At 35.8% G+C, this 25,815-nt stretch overlaps 1 protein-coding gene across 17 annotated transcripts in view; it reads right to left on the reverse strand.

Moving 5' to 3' along the window:
- Positions 1 to 25,815, reverse strand: part of mocs1 (molybdenum cofactor synthesis 1) — a 269,565-nt gene that overhangs the window by 44,079 nt on the left and 199,671 nt on the right. For 10 of the 17 annotated variants that reach the window (XR_012335344.1, XR_010544482.2, XR_012335342.1 and 7 more), the window contains exons 7-11: positions 23,697 to 23,809; positions 17,976 to 18,023; positions 823 to 933; positions 586 to 706; positions 245 to 307 (exon numbers count right to left, since the gene is read on the reverse strand). Coding sequence is in view for 12 of the 17 variants with exons in the window: in XM_065288726.2 (XP_065144798.1) it covers positions 252 to 307; positions 586 to 706; positions 823 to 933; positions 17,976 to 18,023; positions 23,697 to 23,809 (449 nt within the window). In the remaining 5 variants the exon portion in view is untranslated. The remainder of the gene's footprint in view (positions 1 to 244; positions 308 to 585; positions 707 to 822; positions 934 to 17,975; positions 18,024 to 23,696; positions 23,810 to 25,815) is intronic. The other 7 variants (XM_073812498.1, XM_073812499.1, XM_065288723.2 and 4 more) reach the window with 3 other exon arrangements.

The raw sequence follows: 25,815 nt of genomic DNA on the forward strand, positions 1-25,815 counted from the left end.
TATACATCAAGAGGCTTCAACGTTCTTTTTTGGTTGTAGAGACTATCCAGGATTAATATCTAGTTTAAATATAGACTGCTATATCAGATGTTTTGCAACTGAAAAATCTATTGAAAATGTATTCAAGATGAAAATCTACTGATATAATATTTCTACCAGTGTATTTGCCTGTTACATGAGCGAATTTGGTTTAATATTTAATCCAGAGAACTGCAGAAGCAAAGAGTTAAAATGTTTTACGTACAGCCACATCACCCACCAATGAGGATCATCGGCCTGTTCTTCATCTGAGATATATTATTCATCCCTAAAAAAAAGGAGTGAGCATTATCATATACTTCCAACTTATAGAAAAACTAAACAAAACAAGATTAGACATGAGTAAGATCCGAGTAACTGTGACTAGTGAACTTGTATGTGCGTTACTAAATAGGAGATCTACAAATACATTGATAAAGTTGTACAATTTTATTGTACAATTTTTATTTTTTTCTCATTTATCTGAGATATGTGTGTCTAAGTACTTTTAGGAGTTGAAAAAGTGTTAAAATGAGAACACAATGATATAATAAAGTTTGTGTGTACCTGCATGCTGTTTATTTTTCCTCCCCACTGCCGCCCCTATGATGTGCAAAAGTTCCTCTTTAGATGCTCCAGAACGCAAACAATCCCTCAAGGATACCTCAGAGTTCCCAAACAAACACACCTAAAGCAAACACAGACATACACATAAAACACAAATCTACAGTAAAGAGACATCAAAACAAACCAACAACTTGACATTTGACCTTAAAGAACATCATACAAACTACATTCAGATACCTTCAGGTTTCCATCGGCCGTGATTCGTAGACGACTGCATGAGCCACAGAAATTGTCTGACATAGAGGTAATGAATCCCAGCTGGCCCTGAAATCCTGGTACTCTAAATGCCTATTATCATACAGAGTAAAAAATGAACACACAAGGGCATATTAACTGACAACTGCTCTTAAAGGTTCACAGTTTACAAAAATAAAATTTGTCCATTGTGGTGTTTAACGTTATCATCATGTTGTCCAAAACCCACATAACTTTCTTTCCTTTATCCCTAACTTTATCTTTATTCTGTTTATTCTGCTCTTTTACAATCAAAGATGACATAAGAAAGGGGCTGTCAAAATGACAAGATAAACATCATTAAAGTAATCAAAACAACTTGCGTTATATTTATAAACTTCTAAAGCCATGCAATAGCAAAAGCCAAACAATTTTAAGTTGCTTTTCCCTTCAAACCCTTGCAGGATAGCCATAGTAACCATGTTTATTTTATGAAAAATAAAAGTGATGCTATTCATACTTCAAGTAACTCCTGTGTTCTAAAGATAAAAAGAAATTCATTATTTTCTTTAAATAACAAAAATAGTTTAATAGTTAACTTTTATTTGTAGTAAATAGTAACCACGAATTTACTAAAATAGAGACTTCCGGTCTGAGCAGCACCATGTGAGGACGTGTTTTTATGGAGCTCCTCGCCAACACTATGAAGAAATATAGATGCAGCAATTTAATGTAAATACCTTGAGTCACACTCATTATGGTAGACAAGACGTCACACCAGGTTTGACATTTTGATCTAACATTTGCTGAAAATGTCTAAAAACCCCGGAAAGCGCCTGATACAAGGTTGAGCTCCAAGGCTAGCCCAGAGGCTAACACTGTACCAGACGCCGTACTTGATCATAGACCCTGACATGAGGCCATCCTCCTAGCAATCGCCGAGCTGAGGACTGAATTGCTCACCAAAGCAGAGACACAATCCGCTGAAATTCGTAACCAGGTTGACCAGCTAAGAGCAGAAATTAAACTAGCCAACAAGCTTGGTTATGTTGTGCGATAATGTACGACTGGGGGAGTATGCACCCTTTCGTTTGGGGAGAGGCCAGCAATGGGGTTTTGTGACTGATGTGTTTGATTTTGTGTTTTTGTATTTTTTGTTTTTTCATGTTTTTTATCATTAATTTTCATTACACAATGTCTAAACAGAGATCAGTCTTTGTGAAAGGGTTTTGTGATCAGGTTGTTTCAAGGCAGGCTGCTGTCAGGTCAGTTCAGATATTATTGCAATCCCTAATCTTAGTGGTTCAGGGCGGCCAAACACTAAATTTACAAACTGGAATATCAAAAGGGCTTAACCACCCAGTGAAGCGTAGTAAGGTGTTCTCCCATCTATCAAAGCTGCAAACAGAGATATCATTCTTAACTGAGACACACCTGCTTGACAAGGAAAAGTGCAATTTATACAAAAAAATGCGATTCAAGATAAAGATGGTTGGTTAATTATCGTTCAAGGACATCTAACTTACCAGTAGTACTGGTCTGCGTTTATGCTCCAAACTGGGATAAAGCTAAATTCTTCTTTGACTTTCAATTCAATTGTATTTATATAGCCCTTTTCACAATTGGTAATTGTTTCAAAGCAGCTTTACATTAAAGGTGCTCTAAGCGAATTGAAGCGTTTTAGACCATAAAACATTTTTTGTTACATACCGAAAACATCTCCTCACTATCTGCTTGCTGCCTGTCCGCTGATCAAACTGTAAAAAAACGCGATCTCTGTAGACAGCCCAGGCTTCACAAACGGCAATATCAACAAATGGCCAAACCTAGCCAGCACAAAACAAAACAAAGTATTCCAGCCAATAAACGACAAGAAGGATTTGGGGGTGGGGGGTGGGCGCGTTCATGAAAGCACGGAAGGGAGGGGGAGGGGGAGGAGTTAGCTACGCTCTGTCTGTTTGAAAACAGTTCAAACATCAACAGGAAGTGACGTCGCACATTATTCGCTTAGAGCGCCTTTAAAGTCCCCATATTATGAAAAACTCACTTCTGGGTTTTGGGGTGTTATTTTCTGTCTCTGGTGCTTCCACATGCATACAAACTTGGAAAAAAATCCATCCATGCTGTTTTGAGTGAGATACAGGTTTCTGTTGTGTTTATGTGTTTACAGGAACCTAAAGTGTAATCTCATATACAATTTGTTACGACGCAAATAGTCCTCAGATTGTAGGCGATATTATAATATTACAAGACGTTCATGCAAAATAAGACTATGTATCTATCTATATTTTACGGATAAGACGCATTTGTGGATAAAAAAAATGGTCATTGGATGTATTTTATTGGACTTTCATGGATTATTCACACATCTGAAACAGACTGGATTGGATTCGCGATCGTTATCTCAACATAAAGGTAAGAAGTTAAGTTTATATTTTAGCAGTCATTTGCCATTGAGAACGACGAGGTGCCTTACCGCTATGCTAGTTAGTTTGCAGGGTGTTTTCTCCTGCAAAGACAGTGACCAGCTACTGTACTTTTCGAAAGTTAAAAGAAATATATTTAACTGCTTTGTTTTACAATTCTACATTAACTTACTAAGTTATAGTGTTTTGCCAAACTAACCAAGACCAGGCCTTACCGACCCAGTTTTTCCGACGAGGCTAACGTACCCCCAAGTCTCTTATCACTTTCTCAAGATACGGCAGACCTCCCACTAGCTTCTAGCAATTAGCATGCTGTCCACAAGCAGTATACATCCCCTGCTGGGTCTTAATTTCTGTAATTTGTGAAAATAATGCATTTGAAAAGGTTTTATGACGGGAATATGTTAGCGTTGTCCAGGGAAAATGAGTGTATTGTTGAGACTGCTACATCACAATTTACTCTGGAATCTTTATGTGTCATCATGAGTTTCTTCTCCTGGAATGTACTTATTAGTGATACTTTTTTGCGTGATACTTTTTTGCTTGATTTGTCTGTTGGCAATACATAAACCGTTAATAATAATATATATCAAATAATAATACAGTCTGCACTGCTTGGGATAAAATTGCGCATGCGCACATGACGTTAGTAGCTGGGCTTGATCAAAGGAGCAGCAGCTCATAAATATGTAATGACCACCTCAAAACGGCACAATCTGAAATGCACTGAAACAGAGGCTACTAGAGATGGGTAACAATCTTTTCCTACAAGCTATTTCGAGCAAACAACTTTTGAAACATGTTTTATGGAACTCATACACAGATAGCATAAGCAGCAGAATTTGCTGCGGCTATGAATCAACATGATAAGCGAGCTTATTACTTATGTAATGTATAGAAAAGGGTGCTAAGTTAAGTCTTTTGTCAGATGAAGATTTGTCAACTTCCTATCCGCCCAAATTGACTTCTTTCTAGAAAAAAACCAATCACCAGACAAGCCACTCTAACCTGTGGGAGGCAATGAAAGTGTTATTAACTTGGTCAGATAATATCGTATAATGTAAGCATTAACTTGAAGACGGTCATAAATAAACAATTTGGAAAATTTAATGAAGACCTTTATACCACTGAAAATTGTGATAGTACTAGGTCAGCTCAGTTGTTCGTTGGTCTCGAAATTCCAACTGTAGGCCGACAAGACAGGGTAGATCTCGATAGTAATATTTCGGCAGATTAAATTGACCTGGCAATTAAAAAGATGAAGCGTGATAAAGCTCCGGGGCCAGATGCCTTCCCTATTGAATAAAATAAATAAATAATTTAAACTAAGCCCTCTTTTAGAAAACGTATATACTGAGACATTGGAACGTAAGTCTCTCCCTCCTACAATAATCCAGGCCACTATTTCCGTCCTTCTTAAGAAAGGGAAGGACCCTCTAAAGTGTGAGTCATTTAGGCCTGTGAGTCTACTCTGCTGCGATTATAAAATCTTGACCAAGGTTCTGGCTAGTAGATTGGAGCCTGTTATGCATACAGGGATCCATCCAGATCAGACTGGTTTTATGTTACTGGGCGGCAGCTTTTTGTTAATATACCAAGGCTTTTTAATATTCTTTATTCCCCAGGAAACTCCATCTACATCAGAGGTTTTGCTCTCTCTCGATGCTCACAAGGCTTTTGACCGGATTGAATATAAGTATCTTTTTGCAACTTTGGGGAGGTTTGGTTTTGAACCGGCTTTATGTTCGTGGATAAGGATCCTGTATGCTACCCCGCAGGCCTCCATCCGTACTAATAAAATAATCTCCAGCTATTTTCCTATAGGCCGGGGGACAAGACAGGCTTGTCCATTGAGCCCTCTTCTGTTTGACCTCGCGATTCAACCTCTAGTGGTTGCGCTTAGGAATGCTGAGGAGCTTGCAGGTGTTGTCGGGGGTTTGGGGGGCAAAATCATAAACTGTCTACATATGCGGAAGACCTGGTCTCTGATCCTTGCACCTCCATTCCTAAAGCATTAGAAATTATATCTAGGTTTGGAGACATTTCAGGCTCCAAAATCAACCTTACTAAGAGTTTGCTCTTCCCCATTAATGATCATGCTCGACAGATGTCTTTTGAGGCATACCAACTAAAAGAAGCTCGCGACACTTTTACCTGTCTTGGCGTTTCAGTAACCAGCAAATACAGGGGTCTATTTAAACATAACTTTAAACCAGCCCTGGATATGCTGGGTAAATATTGGACAGAAGAACACATGTTGGGCTATAAATAAATCTACGCTGGGTTGTTTCAACCAGTGGTTGGGTAAACCCCAAACAACACAGCATAGGTTTATTTATTAACCCAACAGTGTTATGTCCACTATTTATCCAGAATTGTTTTTAAATCCCAGCAGAATTTAGAGTGATTAATCTAATAGGCCACACTAGTCTATATTGATAGGGTACCCCTTATGAAACAAAATTTATGGTACAGTTTGGTTGTTTTCACACTTGCCCTTTTAGCTTACACCCAGGTTTGACTAACATCAGTTTGGTTTGTTTGTTTGTATGTATGTATGTTGTGAACACTGTTTTCTGAACTTAGGTGTACACCCACAAATAGTTCCCAAGTCCACCTAAAAAGGGTGGTCTGGGGTACGGTTAATGTGAACTTTGGTACAATTTGCTGCTGATGTTAATTCAACAAATATGCAGAAGTGAACTGCTACTGAATACACTGTAAAAAATATTCAATGGCTAAATAATTTAAGCAAATTAATAAAATATCCTAATGTCACTTACTGTAGGTGTTTTTTAGAGTTGAAAAAAACTAAATAAATGACTACAAATTTTACAGATATTTTTGTGTAAAATTAACATATAAGGCAGAGGCAATTCTAGGGTTAGAGCTTTAGGGGTACTGAGCACTTTGATTTATTTTGGGGGGGGGGGGTTGGAGACCTTTCAGGCATGAAAACGGATCAGGGGTGAAAAAGATGAGAAGGATATTACCCCTCTAGGGGGCTCTGGGGGCATGCTCCCCTGTAAGAAAATGTTTAAAATTACATATTTTAAAGCATCAATCTGATAAATTTTGAGATGCATTTTTTGCCAACCTTTTTATTTCTGATTAATGGCGAGTTAGCACTGTTTTGCCATTAATGCCATATTGAAGTCTCAAGTATGGTTTTATGTGAATATACAGTGTATTGTTTTAAGCAGTTGTCAAAATGACAAATCTACTAATTTATATCTTTTATGCCTACAACATATGGTAGGTTTATTAATAGTTTGTTAATTTACAGCTTTTCTTTTAACAGTCCTTTAATTGAACCATTACCTTTACTATGGGGCTTTTTACACCTGGTCACTTCATGTGTTTTCTCTGATCGGATAGCTATCTATCTGATTTGTTAAAACTGTTCCATTCACATTTGGCCACATAAATGCGTCTTGTGAAAACTGATATGAATCCGATCTTCTACTACCGCGCAAAATGCAAATACACTATTCATTACTCCGCCTTAAAAAACTTACGACTATGTTTATGCAACAAAAGGCGGCACTTACTGTATGTTGTACTGTATGTTGGACAGGGGACACGCGTCTCCTTGCTCGGCATGAGCTGGAGCCTGCAATACAGCAGCAGGAGAGTGACGGAGGCGCGATTATTTAATGTACAGGTCCATGACGAGGAAAAGCGTTCACAAAACTGTCTCTCAAAGTTGTATTTCTTTGTTTAATATCATTGGAGTTCGTCATTGGGCTTTTTTATTGGTTCTAAAGAGTTTTTTACCCGCTGTCGTCACTACATAGAGCAATAAGCATGTCGTCTTTGTTTGTTTTCCTCTTTGCCGGCTAAATTCCGGGTGACGTTCTTACGTATGGGAGGAGTAAAGCGCTGACATTAATGGTTTAATCAACCAGATGTATTTATACTTGTCCAGTTTTATCTGAAATGTGTCCCAGACCACCTCCTGAAGTGGTTTGAGCGATCGGATTTAAATGCATCTCGAAAACGTTTCGGAGGTCATTTACACTGCGTCTTTATAGCTATCCCATCAGAGAAAAAGCATGAAGTGACCAGGTGTAAAAAGCCCCTATATGTCTAAAACAAACACATGTGACTCCTGCACTAAGGGTTAAAAACGTTATCCCCTTCATATTAATCTTCATATTAACCTACTCAGGTACGGTGCTACTCTGCATCTGCGACGATCCGCTGGACTAAAATAGTCCGAAAAATAAACACTTATAAGTGTACTATGGTGATTCAGGATAAGACAAAAACACGGCTTTAAAGATCGATTAATGATGTACTCGCTCATTATAAACATAACCAGGGCTTGACATTAACACCCGCCAACCCGCCAAATGCGGGTAGATTTCGGCTGTGGCGGGTAAGACAGCCAATCCCACTAGCCACTTTGGCAGGTTGAATATAATTTTTTTATTGTAGTTTTCTTGAAAGTTATGTGAAATGATATACAATGCGCAATGCAACACTTGGAAATTACAACTCCCATGAGCACTCTGCATCCAGCACAACGCACAGACCGTTTGTTGAGACGTGCGTGCGATCAGCGGAAAAAAGTTGCATCACAACACTTATAACGTTTTCACTCTGCGTGTGTTTCCTGCTGGATGACGGTCGGGCTAAGTGATGCAAAGTAACGCGTTACTGTAATTCCACTACTTTTAGCAGTAACGAGCATGTAACAAAGTATTTTTTTAAATCAAGTTACGCAATTACAATTACTGAAATTAAAAATTTGTTTGTTACTCGCGTTACTCTATTCTGTAAAAAATAACACTTCAGACAAGACATTTCTGGTCTAACATCGCAGGACCGTGGTGGGCAGCGGAATGGATCATTAAACTCCATCATGGCCGACAGCGCATATAGAATAAACATGAAAAATCTTAACAGGACAACATACCTTTGTTTAAAAATTGTGCGCAAGTCATAATCCAGCCGGTCTCATGTTTGTAAATTATCTTTGCCAAGCAATCCCAGTATGAAATCAACATGCATTTGTGATCCACAAAAGCAATAAATCTGAGAAATGTTAATATACTAGTCAACATTTGAAGTGGATCAAAAAAAGTTTCACTCGCTCTGTATCCAACAAAACAATCCACGTACTCTGTTTTCTGATTAAATATCTTCCTTTAATCTTGTGTATCATTTAAATAAAACATAAAAAATATACAAACAATATCTTAAAAATCACAGATGCGCTTAAGAAAACTGTGCGACTCCACTGTATTCCAAAGAGCGCATGCCCGTAGCAAGCTTTACAAAGCCTGTCAGCAGGACACATCGGAGACGTTTCTGACTTATTAAAATAAATATGGAATCAGAAAAATTCTAATTTTTTTAGAAAATATGACACGTTGACACAATTGTCTCCAAATTCTTAAAGAGACAGTACACAATTTTAACACATTATATATTTTTAATTTAAACATACAGAATATTTGTCTAAATGGTCTAAATGACATACAAAAATAAACTAAGCTTATATATCAAGATAATTTCTGTCAAAAATATTCAAAGGCTGTATCTAAAGCAAAATAGGCTCCTACAGTATGTGATATATTAGAGTCTTAGATGTTAAATAGCCCATCCATATCATTTCATTGTTTGACTGTTCAGTACTTTTCATATTTACATTAAAAAAGCAGACATAAAAGTAACTTAAAATGTACTTTCCCTAGTAACTAATTACTTTTGTTATACAGTAACTGGTAGAGTAATTCAATTACTTTTAAAAGAATTAACTAATTACTAATGTTCAGTAACTTGCTGAAGCACCCCTAAAAAGGGGCTAGCCTCGCCCATGATTTAAGGGTCATTCTACAGAAACGTCAACTTTTGGTATGGCAAGATCAGGGGTGCAAACTCATCAGGGGTGAAAAAGGTGACGAAGACACAAGCGTTAATATATATATATATATGAACATACATGTATGTATGACATACATACATACATGACATACATACATACATAATATAATTTGTAATTTATTTATTGTAAATAAATTTTAGCATTTTAATTTTATTTTAGCATTTTAATTTAAATCCAATTTGAAACTGTTAGCAGTAGTTAATGCAACATCAATTACTAACACCAATTACTTAAATGCTTATATTCAATATAATGTTCATTTTTCATAAAGTGTTACAGAAATTTGCATTTTTATTATTATTTAGTAGTACACATAAACAAATAATTTAGGGTTTTTTCTGTTCCACAGTCATAGCTCTAATACAGAATATGAACCCTGAACGAGCAACTCGAATCAAACTCGTGTACAATTCGACATACAAATGTTATTAAAGGTAGAAAAGTGATTTAGTTAAGAGAAGTGAGAGATTTTTTTTACAATACTGTTTGATTAACACGAGTGAAAGACAGGAGCAAAATAGGTAACTTCCCCTTTAAGACCGAAGTCCGACTCCGGATCTAATATACTGTTACACATGCATTTTCTCTTTTAGCTGTTTACTTTCTCTTAAGCCCTGAATTGTCGTGTTTATGAGGATACTTGCAAAAACCGGGAATTTTGATGCATGTGTGTATTAAAGGCTAATACAGCGGCAAAAATACTCACAAGCTTAATGAGAAGCGGATACGCGGCTTCCAGGCTCCTCTCAAACAGAAACAGGTATATAGCGCATATAGCACTGTTGTTTGTGTTTCAACGGCTTAAAATCACTTAATTTAAAACTGCGGTGTACAAACGTTAAGCTTTTATAACCACGCGCACAGCAACGTGACGTGGGAACATAACATTGAATGAGAAAATACTACGAGTTAAGTGTGTGCGCTCAATCTGCAGACTGCTTAAACTTCGGCAGAAAATGAGGTGACTATAAATTGTAAAACATAACCCGCCAAACTGACATCATTACCACAATAGCTGGACATGATTTTCATAATTTCATTTACTGCTACCCTGTGGCAGACCCCCCTCACCCCTCATTTTAAAAAAATCGGATCTAGACTAGGGATGCTAAACAATTAATCGCGATTAATCGTTAGCAGAATAAAAGTTTTTGTTTACATCACATATGTGTGTAAACTGTGTATAATAAATATGTATATATATATAAATATGAACACATTCATGTATAATTTTAAGAAAAAAAAATGTATATATTAAGTATTTATATTTATATATAATATAAATTATACATAAATATACAAATGTGTATACACATGTAAACATTTCTAAAACATATACATGGATGTGTGTACATTTATTTATACAAATTTATTATACACAGTTCACACACATATATGATGAAAACAAAAACTTTTATTCTGCTAACGATTAATCGCGATTAATTGTTTAGCATTCCTAATCTAGACGAATCTCAAGAATGACCTATTTTGGATCAAAAACGGCAAATTTCACCAAAAGGTGACAAGTTTGCACCCCTGAAGATGTCTTAAAATTGATTTATTTTTCTAACATTTAACCCCCAGGGGTCCAAAAAGGCGGGGACGTGTTTTGACATGTATTCTCCTTATAGCAGAATCAACTTAAAATACTCCATCCTTAATAATCATACACTTACGTGTTTGACATCATTTGAAACTTTAAAGGGTCTTCTTTAATATGTGTACATTCACAACAACAACAGATCTTTGTGTTTTTGTCAAATACTTAAAATAAACAGGGTGTGCATTCAGACATTTCTGTCTCCGCCAGCTGTCTCTCAAAACACGTTACAAAAATCAATTGAAACTCCGCAAATACTCGTCACACAAACCTGATACACATATCCAAAGAAAGCCTGAAATGTCTTTTTTGAAACAAGCTAATTATAATCGAAAACAAATAATGCCTGTTTATATAATCTGCATTGAAGTAAAGAGAGTACCGTTTTTCCTGAGCTCACGCACATGGACGCCATATGCAATGTGTTTTTAAAGTTCATACTCGCTTACAGAAACGCGTTATAAACCAAAGCTAGACGATAAGGGGATGGGCATCTGAAAACAGTCATCTGAAAACAGCTTTTTATAAAACTAATCACTGCAGATGTTTATCTGAGATGTTCTAAATTTAGTTTATGTACATGATAGTTTATCTGAATGTAGTGCTATCATTTACCCATCAGTTATGTATATAAGGGTATTTCTGTGGACAATTTATGCTAACAGCTGTTCATAACTCTCTTACAGGTCTGCATCCCTCTCATCAGTACAAAACTATGAAGTGGAAAAACATATTCACACTTTTTGGACATAAAGTTATATGGTAACATAAGCCACATGTAGTGTACAGCTCTGTTGTTTATAAGTTTCTTATACAAGTTAAGTTTTTGAATAGAGCTTGTTTCCAAATAAACTGAAAATGTCCTACTGACCTTCATTTCTATTTTGATTATATTGTTAACTTCTTAATAAACCTCAAACAAACATGTAGACATTTGTCCTCACATTCTTTACTGTGGTTTCCTATCACATTTCTGCCTCATTATGCAGCTCATTATGCAGCTCATTGTTTGCTAGCTATCAATCAATCCTTCTCGCATACGGCCCCTCTAAACAAAAGGTGTCTTACAATTTCTAAATCAATATATTGTTTTTTGTGAATGAGTAGGCAGGATGATTTTCACATCATTTTAAAGAAAAAAACTCTAGACTACTAGATTCTGTTTAGAAAAGTCTTGTTAAAACATGTTTAGTATGGGTTTTGTGGACTTATATCAGTGACTTAAAATTTAGCTTTTTTAAAAACCACGCATAAACATTTTTCTCTCAAAAATACAAACATGTACATACATGTAGCTCATATAATATTTTAGCCCAGTTTGTGATGAACAAATTATTTGTAAATCAACTGGATAAATGTATAGATAAACACAAATTATTGAGTGAACATCAGTATGGCTTTAGAGCAAATAGGTCAACATTAATGGCGGTGATGGAAATGGAAGAGATTTTCACTTCAAATGGATAATGATGAATATACAGTGGGAGTGTTCTTAAATTTAAAAAAGGCTTTTGACACTATTGATCGTAGCTTATTAATGCAGAAAATGGAAAGATATGTAATAAGAGGAATAACTTTATCCTGGTTGAAAAGTTACCTTGATGACAGATATCAATATGTACAAATAAACAATGTTAAATCAGATCTAATGAAAGTAACTTGTGGTGTTCCACAAGGCTCTGTGTTAGGTCCCAAATTGTTTGTACTGTATATAAATGATATTCGTAAAGTGTCTAAATTCTTAAAATGGTTTTGTTTGCTGATGACACAAATCTATATTGTTCAGGGAAATATCTGGAACAGCTTCTGATTACAGTGGAAATAGAATTCATGGTTATTAAAAATGGTTTGACAATAATAGACTTTCTTTGAATTTAAGTAAAACAAAGTTCATAATATTAAGCAATAGATATTGTAAAAAAGCTAAAATTAGGAATAATAATGAGGAAATTTAAAAAGTATATGAAAATAATTTTTTAGGTGTTATAATAGATCATAAATTATGTTGGAAATCACATATGTAATGTAAAAAGTAAATTGTCAAAATCAACTGCAATATTAAATAAAACAAGACATATTTTGAATGAAAAATCATTATTTTGTCTTGTATTGTTCGCTCATATTTCCATGCATGAGTTATTGTGTGGAGGTGTGGGGTCATGCATATAAAACCAATATAAATCCAATATATGTGTGTTACAAAAATATAAGCTATAAGGATTATAAAAAACTTTGATTATGAACCAACAAATAAAGTGTTCATAAAATTGAAGGCTTTACAATTTGTTGATTTGGTGGATTTTTATACTGCACAGGTAATGTGCAAGGAATATAATAATTTACTTCCAAATTGTATCCAGAGGCTGCTTACTATAAGAGAAAGTCATATAAATTACGAGGATTATATATGTTTAATAAAATAAGGGCAAGAACTAATATAAAAAGTAGAAGTACAGTATATCTGTCAAACATGTAAACATGTGGAATAATTGTGACAAGGATATAAAAATGTGTACATCACTTTGTAAATTCAAGTAAATATATAAAAAAAGGTGAACAAAATTATATACATGCAAGTTAATATGAAATATCTGTAGGGGTGTCCTCGACTAAGGATTTACATATTCGAATCAGAATTTTCGAATCTTTCCATAGTCGACCGATAGTCGAATCATCTATGTTTGTGTGCATGGGTTGGGAGGGGGCCAGACCAGGTACAAATTGGTAACTTTAATTTCTTTAACAAGCAGCACACATAAACAACTGTCTGCTAAAGTGACAAAAACTGTCTTTCAAGTAATAAACGAAGACAAAACTGATGATGCATTTATATATATATTTTTTAAGGTAAAATGTAAGGCAACATTTGTTTAATTATTCCTCATCACATTTTAAAGCCACGATCTACAGAACATCATACAAAAATACATTTTGATAACTAAACCTAAAAAAATAACAAAGGTGATCCTGCCTTGGAAACTCCGGCTACAATTAAGTGTTTTTATTTAATTTGGAGATAGCGCGTCAAAGCAGTCATTACCAAAAAAACCCGACAAATGAGAAATGACAAATAATTTGTGATTGTGACTGTAAATGATAAAAACTAATCTTTATATACAATTCATTAAACGTTAATTTATAACAAGAAAAACACTGAAATTAATGATTTTATAGACACTACGCGTTATTATTTAGCACAGAAATACCTGCTTGCTTGCTTTGACTTTGATCATCTCTGTATTAACTTTAGATACAGAAAGACCGGATGATATTATTTATTTCAGGAATCTCTTTGCTATCATTTGAAAGTGAACACCGACTGACCTATATTAAATCACAAGAAAGACATTCGTGTCAGGCAGAAATAGGTTCGGTGCAGATACTTTCTGTTTCATCACCGAAATAAAAAAAACGGCTTACCTGTTTTGTAGTTTAACTTTAAGATAGACAATATAACCACTCTGTTTTAAATACATTTTAAAACTTATACTTGTCGAAAAACATCCGTTTTTTAATGTTTAGTTTGATGAACTCCTAAATATGAGATGCAGAGCACCTAGCCCGTTCGGCTAAATTGCATGCGCAAGCATGGCCAGCACGCAATAGCGCAACATCGATACAACGAAAAGCTATCCAAAATGTACATACTTAAATTAGATCTGAATTTACGTTTATAATAAATAATTTTTTTTTAATAAAATAAGGTCAGAAGTAACAAAGTGCAGAACAAATATGCAAAATGCCTCAAGTGCACGGAAACAAAACACAAGCCAAATAGTTAAATCAGATAACCCAAAGTGATTTATAAATAAAATAAAATATAGAAATTATTAAAAGAATGAAAGTCATAGTTTAATTTGCCAGCTTTGTCTTTTAAATGTAGAAACAAAGAGGCTCAACTAACATAGAAACCTCTTATGGACGTGAAGCCCGGTCACAGGGGTTGTTGGATTTATTAACGCATTTTAAAAATATTTATTGAAAGCTGCTACTTCACATATTATTTGCAGCATTATCATAATATGCAGTATATTAATATATTGGGAGAAAGCTGTTATATGTGAAATCAGATAATGTGTGCACCCATATACGGCCAAAATTGAATGATCCTCATTTCATAAAACATCTGCGACGATTCGACTATGAGATTGGTAGTCGAATTAGGCTTCTCCTATCGATGCATCGAATCTTCGACTATTCGGGGTCACCCCTAAATATCTGAGTATATAATATTTAAACTATTGTATTATAATATGAAATGTGTATTTCCAAATTATAAATGTATATTTAATTTGGATATATATATATTTTTTGGTGGAAAATGTTTGTTGTTATCTTGAAGTAGGGGTGAAGTGATGTTCATTTGAAATGTATGTATAAAGGGTACATAATTCATTTATATTTCATTGATGAAATTCTTATGACAAATGCAATTTGTATTACTGCTAAAAAATGGTCAGAAAAATATTCATAACACAAATATAATGGCATCATGACAGTCAATGTCAAAACCAACCACATTGCAGTTTAATGTTATGTTAACCCATAAAGCTAGGTAGTTTCCTACATTTAATAGTTAATATACAATGTCATGTTTATGACAAATTTATGACAAGTTATGTTGCCATGGTAAAGTTAAGTTGTTATGACAAGTAAGGGTGTCACGATTTCGATTTTAAATCGAAATCGATAGAAATTAAGTCACAACCTCGAACTTCGAATTAAAAAATGGGATCGTCGATGCTGCCACGCCCCCATGTCACGTCCGGTCGGCTTGCCAAGCAGGGGAAAATAAACCTCTCAGAGGTGCCTTTAAAAACATCGGTCCAGCGGAACGCATTTTATATTTTAAACACGAGGGATGTATTGCTACAACTCCTTGTAATCCATATCATAAACAGGATTACTACCTAATGATCTGCCTTTGGACAGAGCGCAGCTCTCTCTGCACGTGCGTGAGAGGCGCCAAGATGCAGCAGGTTATATTTTAAACAAAAGGGATAGTTTGCCTCAGTTTGCATGAAACGCATAAAACTGAACAAATACATAAGGATTACTACTTTAGTTTATGTTTGGACAGATGCGAGAGCGCGTGCACGTGAGACAGAGAGAAGCGCAGCTGCTTATGACACATTTCAGATGCTAGGAGTCCAAGACGCGCGCATTAAGTCCATGTGCGTGCAAGAAGGAATCCTCTACAAGCTCTCGCGCGTAAGTAAAGCCCACAAACCCCCATGCAAGGAAAAGCACGCAATGTGCATGTTAACGTGAAACTATAATAATAATAATAATAATAATAATAATAAAAAATGGCATATAATTTTTTGTCTTTCAAAGAATCGAATCGTGACCTTAGAATCGAAAATGTAATCGAATCGAGGATTTGAAGAATCGTGACACCCCTAATGACAAGTAATGATGTTTTGGTTTATGTCATATAAACCAAGTTATCATAACAAATATATCTCATACAATGTCATCTTTGCATTACGACGCTTTGGATAAAATTTAAGTAGATAGATAGGAATATAAGGGGGCTTTCCCAGACAGGGCTTATCCTAGTCCCAAACTACAATACATGTTTGAGCTGCCTTAATTTAAAAACCTCTTGCACTGACATTTCTTAACATTGTCAGGAATGGTCAAACGAGAACCCAAACGCGGACACGAAAGATACAAAAATATAGATATATAAAAATTTATTTAATACAAAACAGAAAACAAAACCCACGATGGGGCAAACAACATGAAACAAAACTTCAATACAGATGACTAACTAGACTAAACTTGACACTAAACAGACACTAAACTAGACTAGGCATCAATGATCACAATACTCACAAGGAAGAAGGACAAACGCACGAGTAAAGAACATCAAACACAAGAGCCGTTTCTCAATATGCGTTCTTGTCTGTACTTGTGTTCTTGTGGACTTGTGAAACGTCATCAGTCGCGGCCAAAGTACTGTTCCAATTCAAAGTTCGCATTTTATCGAGGATGCATCAGAGGAGACTTGTGTGGATTTATGACAGCGAAGTTTCCCAGAATGCATTTCGCGTCAGGAGTTCGTTCTTCCGAGTCTGAACTTGCAAGTTCGAACTACGAAGGACACAAGTCCGAGTTCGGCGTACTTGGTTTTGAGAAACGGCTAAGGACTTTAAATAGGGACAAAATAAATTACAAACACCTGAAACAAATCACAAGTAAGGGATCGGGGAAAAAGTGACGAGACCCGGGAAATGCGTGGTCAGAATAAACCTATACTAAAACCACGCATCTCCCACATAAAACATGGTACTGTCAGAACCCTGTCACAATGAACTAGATGAAATTCAAGACAAGATCCTGACAGGATCCTGACAAACATGTACTGTATCAATGCCATTGTTTTGTTTTGTCTTAAGATACACATAAGTATTGTTATTTTATCAATGTCATTCTGTAGTTAAACATGGATACTACTTTATGAAGACCTGCCAACCTTGGATTTTTTGGAAGTTTTTAACATATTATTTAACACATGCACACACACCCGCACACACACCTCTTGGTAACTTTCAAGGTAACATGCTTCACATTGCATTCACTTTTTTCCCATCCTGCCATAATTTGCTTTAAAAATAATTATAAATGTTAATAAAAGCATGTTTAACAAAATTTGCCATACATGGTGATTAATAACATTATTAATGTTAAATACTCTATTTTCCGAAGTTTAGCATGTCTGCACAAACACTGTTAAAGTGATATTCATGTTAAAGGAATAGTCTACCCTTTTGCCATATTAACTATGTAATTACCTCAACTTAGACGAATTAATACAAATCTATCTTTTTTCAATGCGTGCACTGTACAGCGCGTTGTGAATGTGTTAACATTTAGCCTAGACCCATTCATTCCTATGGTACCAAACAGGGAAGCCACCAAACACTTCCGTGTTTTCACTATTTAAAGACTGTTACATGAGGAGTTATACTAGTAAGTATGGTGCCACAAAATAAAACTTTTTTTTTGGTACCATAGGAATGAATGGGGCTAGGCTAAATGCTAACACATTCATAACGCGCTGTACAGTGCACGCATTGAAAAAAGATAGGTATGTATTAATTCGTCTAGATTAAGGTAATAACATAGTTTAATATGGCAAAAGAGTAGACTATTCCTTTAAATGGTGGGTGATAGTTCACCCACAAATTACATTCTGTTATCACTTACTCACCCTCATATTATTCCTAACCTTAATGATTTCTTTCTTGAGTGAAACAAAAATGGTTGTTTTCTCTGACTAGGAAAAAACACAATGAAGGGCAGTGGGGACCAGACACTGTTTGGTTACCAACACACTTTAAAATAACTTGTGTTCCACACAATAAAGAAACTCCTAAAGGTTTGGACGGTCTGTTCTGTCATGTAAACTATGACTGAATTACATTTTTTAAGTTAACTATTCCTTTTAAGGGAAACTTCACTCATTTGCATTAAGCATTGTATCGTTAGAACCCCAGTCATGTTTTTAAATGGTCGTGCATTATTCACTCAGTTTCCCCTGAGAGGGGAGAAATACTCATTTCAGTGAGGCACTTCCTTCTTTCAATGATGTAAAATCGTCATTTTGCGTCATTGAAAGAAGGAAATCCTGTAAATCATGGTACTTTTTCGCAAGCGCTCAATTATAAATGATGCTAATTTACAAATCAGAAGGAATGTTAGCGCATATTGCGGCCAAGTGCACGCTATGAAATGGAGCCCGCGAGACCGTCGACTTCATAGGATTAAGCTAAATCATTATTTCAACTTTGCACATCCACCCTGAGCAGTTTACCTTAGGGGGTTAGATGTCTTGAGTCTCCGTTAAAAAAGATTGTTAGAAACTGCGGGAGGAAGGAGATCACGCAGGATTTTGTGAATCTGTCGATAGCAGACTCTTTTTACTGATTGGCCATACGACTTATCAATCATCCCCACTTTCTATTTGGTGGATGAGCCCAGTGCTATGATTGGACATATTTTTCTTTTTTCCAGAGCAGCTTTCAGCCATGATCAATTTGAGAACTTTTCTTGCAAGTGGAAAAAGTATTTTGACTAACACCACGTTATAAATATGTTCTGCGCGCTTTCCTTTCAATAACACAGGAGTGGGGATCCCTGGGTCCTGGAGGGCCACTGTCCTGCAGAGTTTAGTTCCAACCATAATCAAACACACCTGAAAACTCTGCAGGACAGTGGCCCTCCAGGAACAGGGTTCCCCACCCATGCAATAACATAACACACAACAAATATGAAAACGAGGTAAAAAAAATAGAAAGAAAGCATCTGGCCTGATCACAGTGATGTTGTTTTATATACCAGCTCTGTAATTCAGCACTATAAGTCATGCCACGTTTATTGCTACCACTTTATACAATAAAGCCTATTGCTTATAAGCAACAAATAGCCTATCATAACTTTCTATTAGCCTACTGTGTAATTGAGACATTAATTCAAGAAGCCATATCACCCTGTAGCCCAAGACAGCTTGCCCACTGAAGCTAAGCAGGGCTGAGCCTGGTCAGTACTTGGATGGGAGACCACTTGGGAAAAACCAGGTTGCTGCTGGTAGTGGTGTTAGTGAGACCAGCAGGGGGTGCTCACCCTGTGGTCTGTGTGGGTCCTAACACCCCAGTATAGTGATGGGGACACTATACTGTCAAAAAAGCACCGTCCTTCGGATGAGACGTTAAACCGAGGTCCTGACTCTCTGTGGTCATTAAAAATCCCAGGATGTCCTTCGAAAAAGAGTAGAGGTGTGCCCCGGCATCCTGGCCAAACTTGCCCATTGTCCTACTAATCATCCCTCATACTAATTGGCTATATCACTCTGTCTCCTCTCCACTAATAAGCTGGTGTGTGGTGAGCGTTCTGGCGCAATATGGCTGCCGTCGCATCATCCAGGTGGATGCTGCACATTGGTGGTGGTTGAGGAGATTCCCCCGTTCATATGTAAAGCGCTTTGAGTACTGAGAAAAGCGCTATATAAATGTAAGGAATTATTATTATAAGAAATGCATTAAAAGCATAAAGACGTAGGCGGCGGAAATATATAGTGGGTTTACTTCAATCCACACCCAAAGTTCTTGCTTTGCTTCTTATTTATTACAGGGTTCTTGCAGGTTTCAGCAAGTTAAATTTAAGACCTTTTTAAGACCTTTTAAGACCATTATGAGTAAAATTTAAGACCAACACGACACATTACTAGAAGCATTCGAATGATCTCAGAAATTCTCAAAACGTTCTATTTTTATTGATTCAGTTATAGAAAAATATAAAATAAACACACTATTAAAACAAATACTCAAAATACACGGAAATACATTATGCTTAACCCTATTAGACCACAAGTGTTTGCGCCGACAATTCATGATTCATGGAGACTTCAGTTAGTTCCTGGAAGCTCATAGTAAGCCATTGAAATACATTGAGTTAGAGGCAAAGAGCTGTGATTTTTCTTAATTAATAGTCAAGAAATGCATTGATTTACAATATTTATATATCACACTAATGTGCAAGTAGTATTTTTTATAAAATTCTATCAACAATGTTTTTTGACAAATAAAATCCACTAATAAGAGATCACTTAAACTAAGGCCTAGTCCTGGCTTAAGCTAATCCCTGTCCAGGAAACCACCCCATAATGTTTATGCATGTTTATCTGCATTAAGAAAACGAAATTGACCATTAAAAGGCTGCTCGTGGTTTATTATGTGTTGCTAAAGTTATCCACGAAGACCGTTTCTCAATCCGAAGGCTATAGCCGAAGGTCGCATTTCTAGGTCTTATTTCAGAATATTAACATTAAAATTAACTAAGGTCATAATCTATGAGGTTAATGCATTAGTGAGGACTATACATGGCATTGCATTTATTCTACTTTATCCTCAACTCATGATCTGATTCAATAGGTTGTGTTAGTAAACAACTTTAAAATATTGATTATTATTTTTAGTTAATCGTAAATTGTTGTAATATGCTTATTATGACTTGCGAATGTAATGCTCAGTTAACTTAACTAATAAACCAGGCTTGATAATGTATACAGCAGCCTTCCTATTTGACCTTCGGAGGATAAAGCCTTCAGATTAAGAAACGCTCTGATTCTACCGCTTTTCATTTAACCGTAACTCCTGAAGCATTTGCGCTATGAAAAGTTTGAATTGTTCTTAAAAGAAGACAATTGCGCTTTTTGGCAATATATGGTTTATTACGGTACTTTCTTGCTTTCCGTCCGCCAATCGCTGCTGTTTGTTGAGAGCTGAAGGGGAAGCGCGTTAGGTTCGAGTGCATTGCAGCAGAGAGCAAAATAAAATCAAAGTAGTAATCGCGCTTTGAGCAGTGAGGTAAAAAAAAACCTCCAAAGTGAAAACTGTGTAACACTAAAGTTGACTCGCTGGCCCGACTTTTTAAGTTGATTTTAAATAAAGTTGATTTTTTTTCCGTTTCTGGGTCCTCTATCTTTCAGAACCTGGCAAATACTCAGATAAGCCACAGGCTAGTTGGTTAAATTAACCCAGAAAAGATTTTTGCTTACACAAAACTAAGTTTAAGGTTTGTTTCTTAGCCAGCCCACAGTATACAGTCAGACAACAATACCTGTAATATAGCTAATGGCACGATTTGCGTGGATTATGACAAAGTGCGGACGCCGGTTTCTTTTATTTCTGCCTCCGCCACTGATTAGTTCTTCAGCGTTTTAAATTACTATTTTATTTTCTGCGGACAACGCTTTTCGGTAAGAAATTTAAGACTTGGGTAAATTAAATTTAAGACCTAGGATAAAAATTTGGGCGTTTTTAAGACTTTTTAAGGCCTTAAATTTAACATTCTGAATTTTAGACTTTTTAAGACTTTTTAAGACCCCGCGGGAACCCTGTATTAAATCGGGGCAATTGTTTGATTAAACATTGATTTAAATTAAGATACAATTTATAAAAAACAAAATTTACTTTAAAGAAAGTCTTTCTACAAAACAAACCTATGCAGGGCTCGCAAAATCGCTAGCCCGACGTCCCAGGGCTATCAAAATATATCTGCGCTCTGCCCGTGGGGCTATGTTAGGGAGGAAAAAATATTGTAATGTTTTTGCATTTTCTCAGATTTATTTAGGTAATTATATTGTATGTTATTCGGCGTTGTCTTCTTTTCTCTTTTTTATTTAGTAACTTAAGAGAAGGAATATTTATTTGAATGATTTCCAATTTCTGCTTCATTTTAAGCATTTAGTAGCCTAATTTATTTGTTTAACCTAATTTAAAAAGTGTTAGGTTTTTTGTGTTCATTTACATTTCCTGTCACGGTGTGCAGGCTTTTTGGATATGACAGCCCAATATTTTTTTTTTACTGAAAAGGCTTAATTAATGTCACGTTGCATTACGATTTAAAGCAGTATCAATAATGTCAAAAATGTGATGTGCAGTCAAGTTTGTTTGTGTGTATGCTGTTTAAAAAGTTTTGACTTATCATTGTTTCTTATTCAAAAGTGATGTACAGATCCACATATACGATAAGGTACAGTGTAACATAAGAACGACTTTGTGTTAAGAAGATTTCGGGAAGCCCAGCCCTGGATTCGGGACACTCAAAGATTCAGACCCATCTCGACTTAATCCATGCCCACCCATATGTCACGTTCTGCATCCGCCACTGGTGCCATTGTTTTTTCTCAAGATGCACACCAGTATTGTTATTTTGTATGGTATGTTTGTTAAAACTACTTAAATGTCCTAAAATAACTAAGACTAGGCATGCACCGAAATGAAAATTCTTGGCCAAAACCGAAAACAAGGAAACCAAGGCCATAAAAACCGAAACACCGAAAAAATTATTATGCCAATTATTAGTACAATTGCATTTATGGCTATTACTGTGTACTAACTTTACTAAGGGTGTGTGACGGATCACAAATCTCACAATTCGGATCACATTACAGTTTTTGAGGCACAGATCTGATTATTTTTCGGATCAGCAAAATGCGGGTGGGAAAAATCTAATAACAAATAAAGAAATTGCAAATTTATAAAAAAAGAACAAAGTTGCTCATTAATAAGGTCTGAAATTAGCATTAGGTACAGAAATCAAATTAAATGAATCATAACACTGTCTTTATCGTATAAATTAAATATATTATTTTTTGAACTTCAGAAGTGATTTTCTCTTTGTCATGGGTTTTTTGATTAACATTAATGACACAGACTTTAGTAGGTTAATCTTTAAGCACAGACTGGTTTCTGACTGTAATCTATAAATACAGTTAAGACATAAACAAATGTTTTTATTAGAAAAAGAATATTGGTGGAGATAATTTTTTATGCCCTGTCAATAACAGAGAGATTTGATGTTCGCTTTTTTTTTAAACGCGTCTCTCTTGTATGTGCACTATTGAGGGCACTTAAACGCGCGCACACACAGAGACAGAGGGTGAATCCCAAACAGCGCAACAGTCGCTCCACATAAAAACGTTACGTTGTTTTTCATTGCTTTATTTGCCAAATGTATGTTAATGAATTACAGTATGAGACACATTAGCGCGACTCTCTCTAAAGTTTACACATCAAGAGTTCTGATCTTTGAAGGGCATACTGTGATGATCACGTCTGGACCAGACACATTCAACCGCATGTGCCTCTGTACGTAAAGAAAGTTGCTCATTTTAGCGCCTTTTTGCGGTTAAATACATCCACACCGCAGACATGTTGCTTCAGACGAGCACGTGCAGGTCGCGGTTTCTGTTTGCGTCTTCACAACATTTCCGCCGTATTGTTTCGGTGATAAAAGTCTTTCGGGCTCTTTTGCCCCATTTTTGGCCGAAAATTTTCGGTGGCTGAATATTCGGTGCATCCCTAATTAAGACTAAATCCTGGATTAACCTAATCCCTCTCCGGGAAACTGCCCCATAGTTTAAAAAATGTTTTTTAACTTGGCTGACCTTGGATGTGTCGGTTTCTTCTCCAGGCACCAGCTCCAAACCCGGCCATTTCTGCTTTATACAGTCCAACATTTCCCGATAGCTCACCATCTTCTTGAAGTTCCATCGATTACCTTCAGAAATAGACCCATGTGTAAAGTTACTTAAACCTACAATAGTACAGTTTATTTTTCACCAAACAAATGTAAATATTGCAGCTCGAACCTTAAACATTTTAAATGTGTGTGGAAATTTAAACCTTTTCAAAAATGCATACGTTAACACCGGCATCATGTGTCAGCCATATGGCATTTTTGAAGAAACCTACCCATATTTGGGAGGTGACAAAAAAGAACAAATGAAGATAGGATGAAAAAAAGCAGAGGGTTCTTTCATTTAAAATATTGTTTGTTTATTTCAAAAAGAAAATATTCTGGAAGGCAAACTTTTGTGAAAATCATAAAAATGGCTGGCAACTTATTGAAAATGTTGACGGGGAAAGAGTTAATTCGCATGGGAGACCGACTTTGCGTACAAAAAGTATTCTCATTGATTCATGAATGGATATTGAAACACTGTAGTCACATGGACTAATTTAATAAGGTCTTTACTGCCTTTCTGGGCCTTGAAAGCTGTAGGTTGCATTGCTGTTTATGGGGACTTCAAAAATGTTTTCAAAAATATAACTTAATTTAAAGTTTTATGGGTCTGAAACAACATGGGAAAAAGAAACAAGCCTGTGATTGGGCAACTTTAGTGTCTCTTTTTGTGTGTGTTCGGTCGCGTTAAACGAAAAGTCTTTGACGGAGAAAATTTAAGCAGGATAAAGAAAAATCTGAACGCCATTTTGGCAGATTGCCCATACAACTCAACTTGAGAATGTAACTCCTAGTCATGTCCAGTTGGTGGGAGTGTGTTGCTCAAATTACGCCCTGGTTTCTAAACATTCGCGTGATATTTTGATGTCATACACTGATTGGTCTGCGCATGGCTGCTGAAGTTAAACACTACAGGAGCGCTGCGACAAGACGCCTGTCTAAGGTAAAGATACAAAATCTAATGACAAGAGTCTTCATAAATCTGCCTTCATGCGTTTATTACACAAGATAGTTTCAGATGAGTTTAGTTCAATTCAGATTTTTACATGTTTATTGATATTTTAATCGCAGTAGTATTTTGTTATTTGATTTGTTCATATTTGCCTGTTCAGCATAAAGCTCCGTGTTTTATTGCCTCCGATGTCACTGTGAGAAAAAAAAACATGAATTCATCTGCTTCGTGTGATGGTAAAGTGATGCACGGTCTTAGTTTATCTGTTCTCTAAACCAATGAATAAACACATTTGACTTGTATGCTCATGTAAGTTTATGATTAGAAATGGACATGTGAACGAAATGATGAATGAATGAATGAATGATTACCTTGATATTAGTTCATTACAGATTCATAGTACATTTATTTCGTGCGTTTGATTTCAACTGTTACATTTTCAGCATTTTAGCTTAGTAGTAGCCTAATGATACTCATCATCACCTGATAAATGGCTATTAAGAGTACTGCATTACTACAGTAAAAGTTTGATTTTGAGTGTGTTTGCGCCCCCCAAAATTTTTTTAGCACCAGCCCCCACTGCATAGACGCACAGACTTTCATCCGACTGTACGGAGTGCCCGTTATGAGGCGATTTTACTATGTCTATTAGTCATTATATTTCATTATGAGATTAAATTGATGATTTTTATCCATTATTGTTTATGGTAACAATAAAATGCTAAAAAAAATTCCAAAATCACTGAAATTACAGGGATTTTACACATGAAACAAAAACTAGTACATTACAAAACTAATAGATCTGTGGATTTTAGCTGCTTTCAGTTGATGCCTTTCTTTTGACTCCTCTTTGGTTTAGCCACCGATCCATTTTTATGTTATTAAAACAAAATGGCAAGAACTGATATTACAGTTTCACAAGTGCATTAAAAATCTACTTAAATAAGTGACGATTGTATAAACACTTGCCTAGCTTAGGTCATCTTTTCCGCGGACCACACTTTAAGAATGATTGCATTAGCATGTTATTTACACAAAATAAAAGCTTTGAATTCACGTGAGGAAGGTGGCATTTTTACACACACTTTTA

This window comes from Paramisgurnus dabryanus, chromosome 17, assembly GCF_030506205.2.
Source record: "Paramisgurnus dabryanus chromosome 17, PD_genome_1.1, whole genome shotgun sequence".
In the NCBI taxonomy this organism is placed as follows: Eukaryota; Metazoa; Chordata; class Actinopteri; order Cypriniformes; family Cobitidae; genus Paramisgurnus; species Paramisgurnus dabryanus.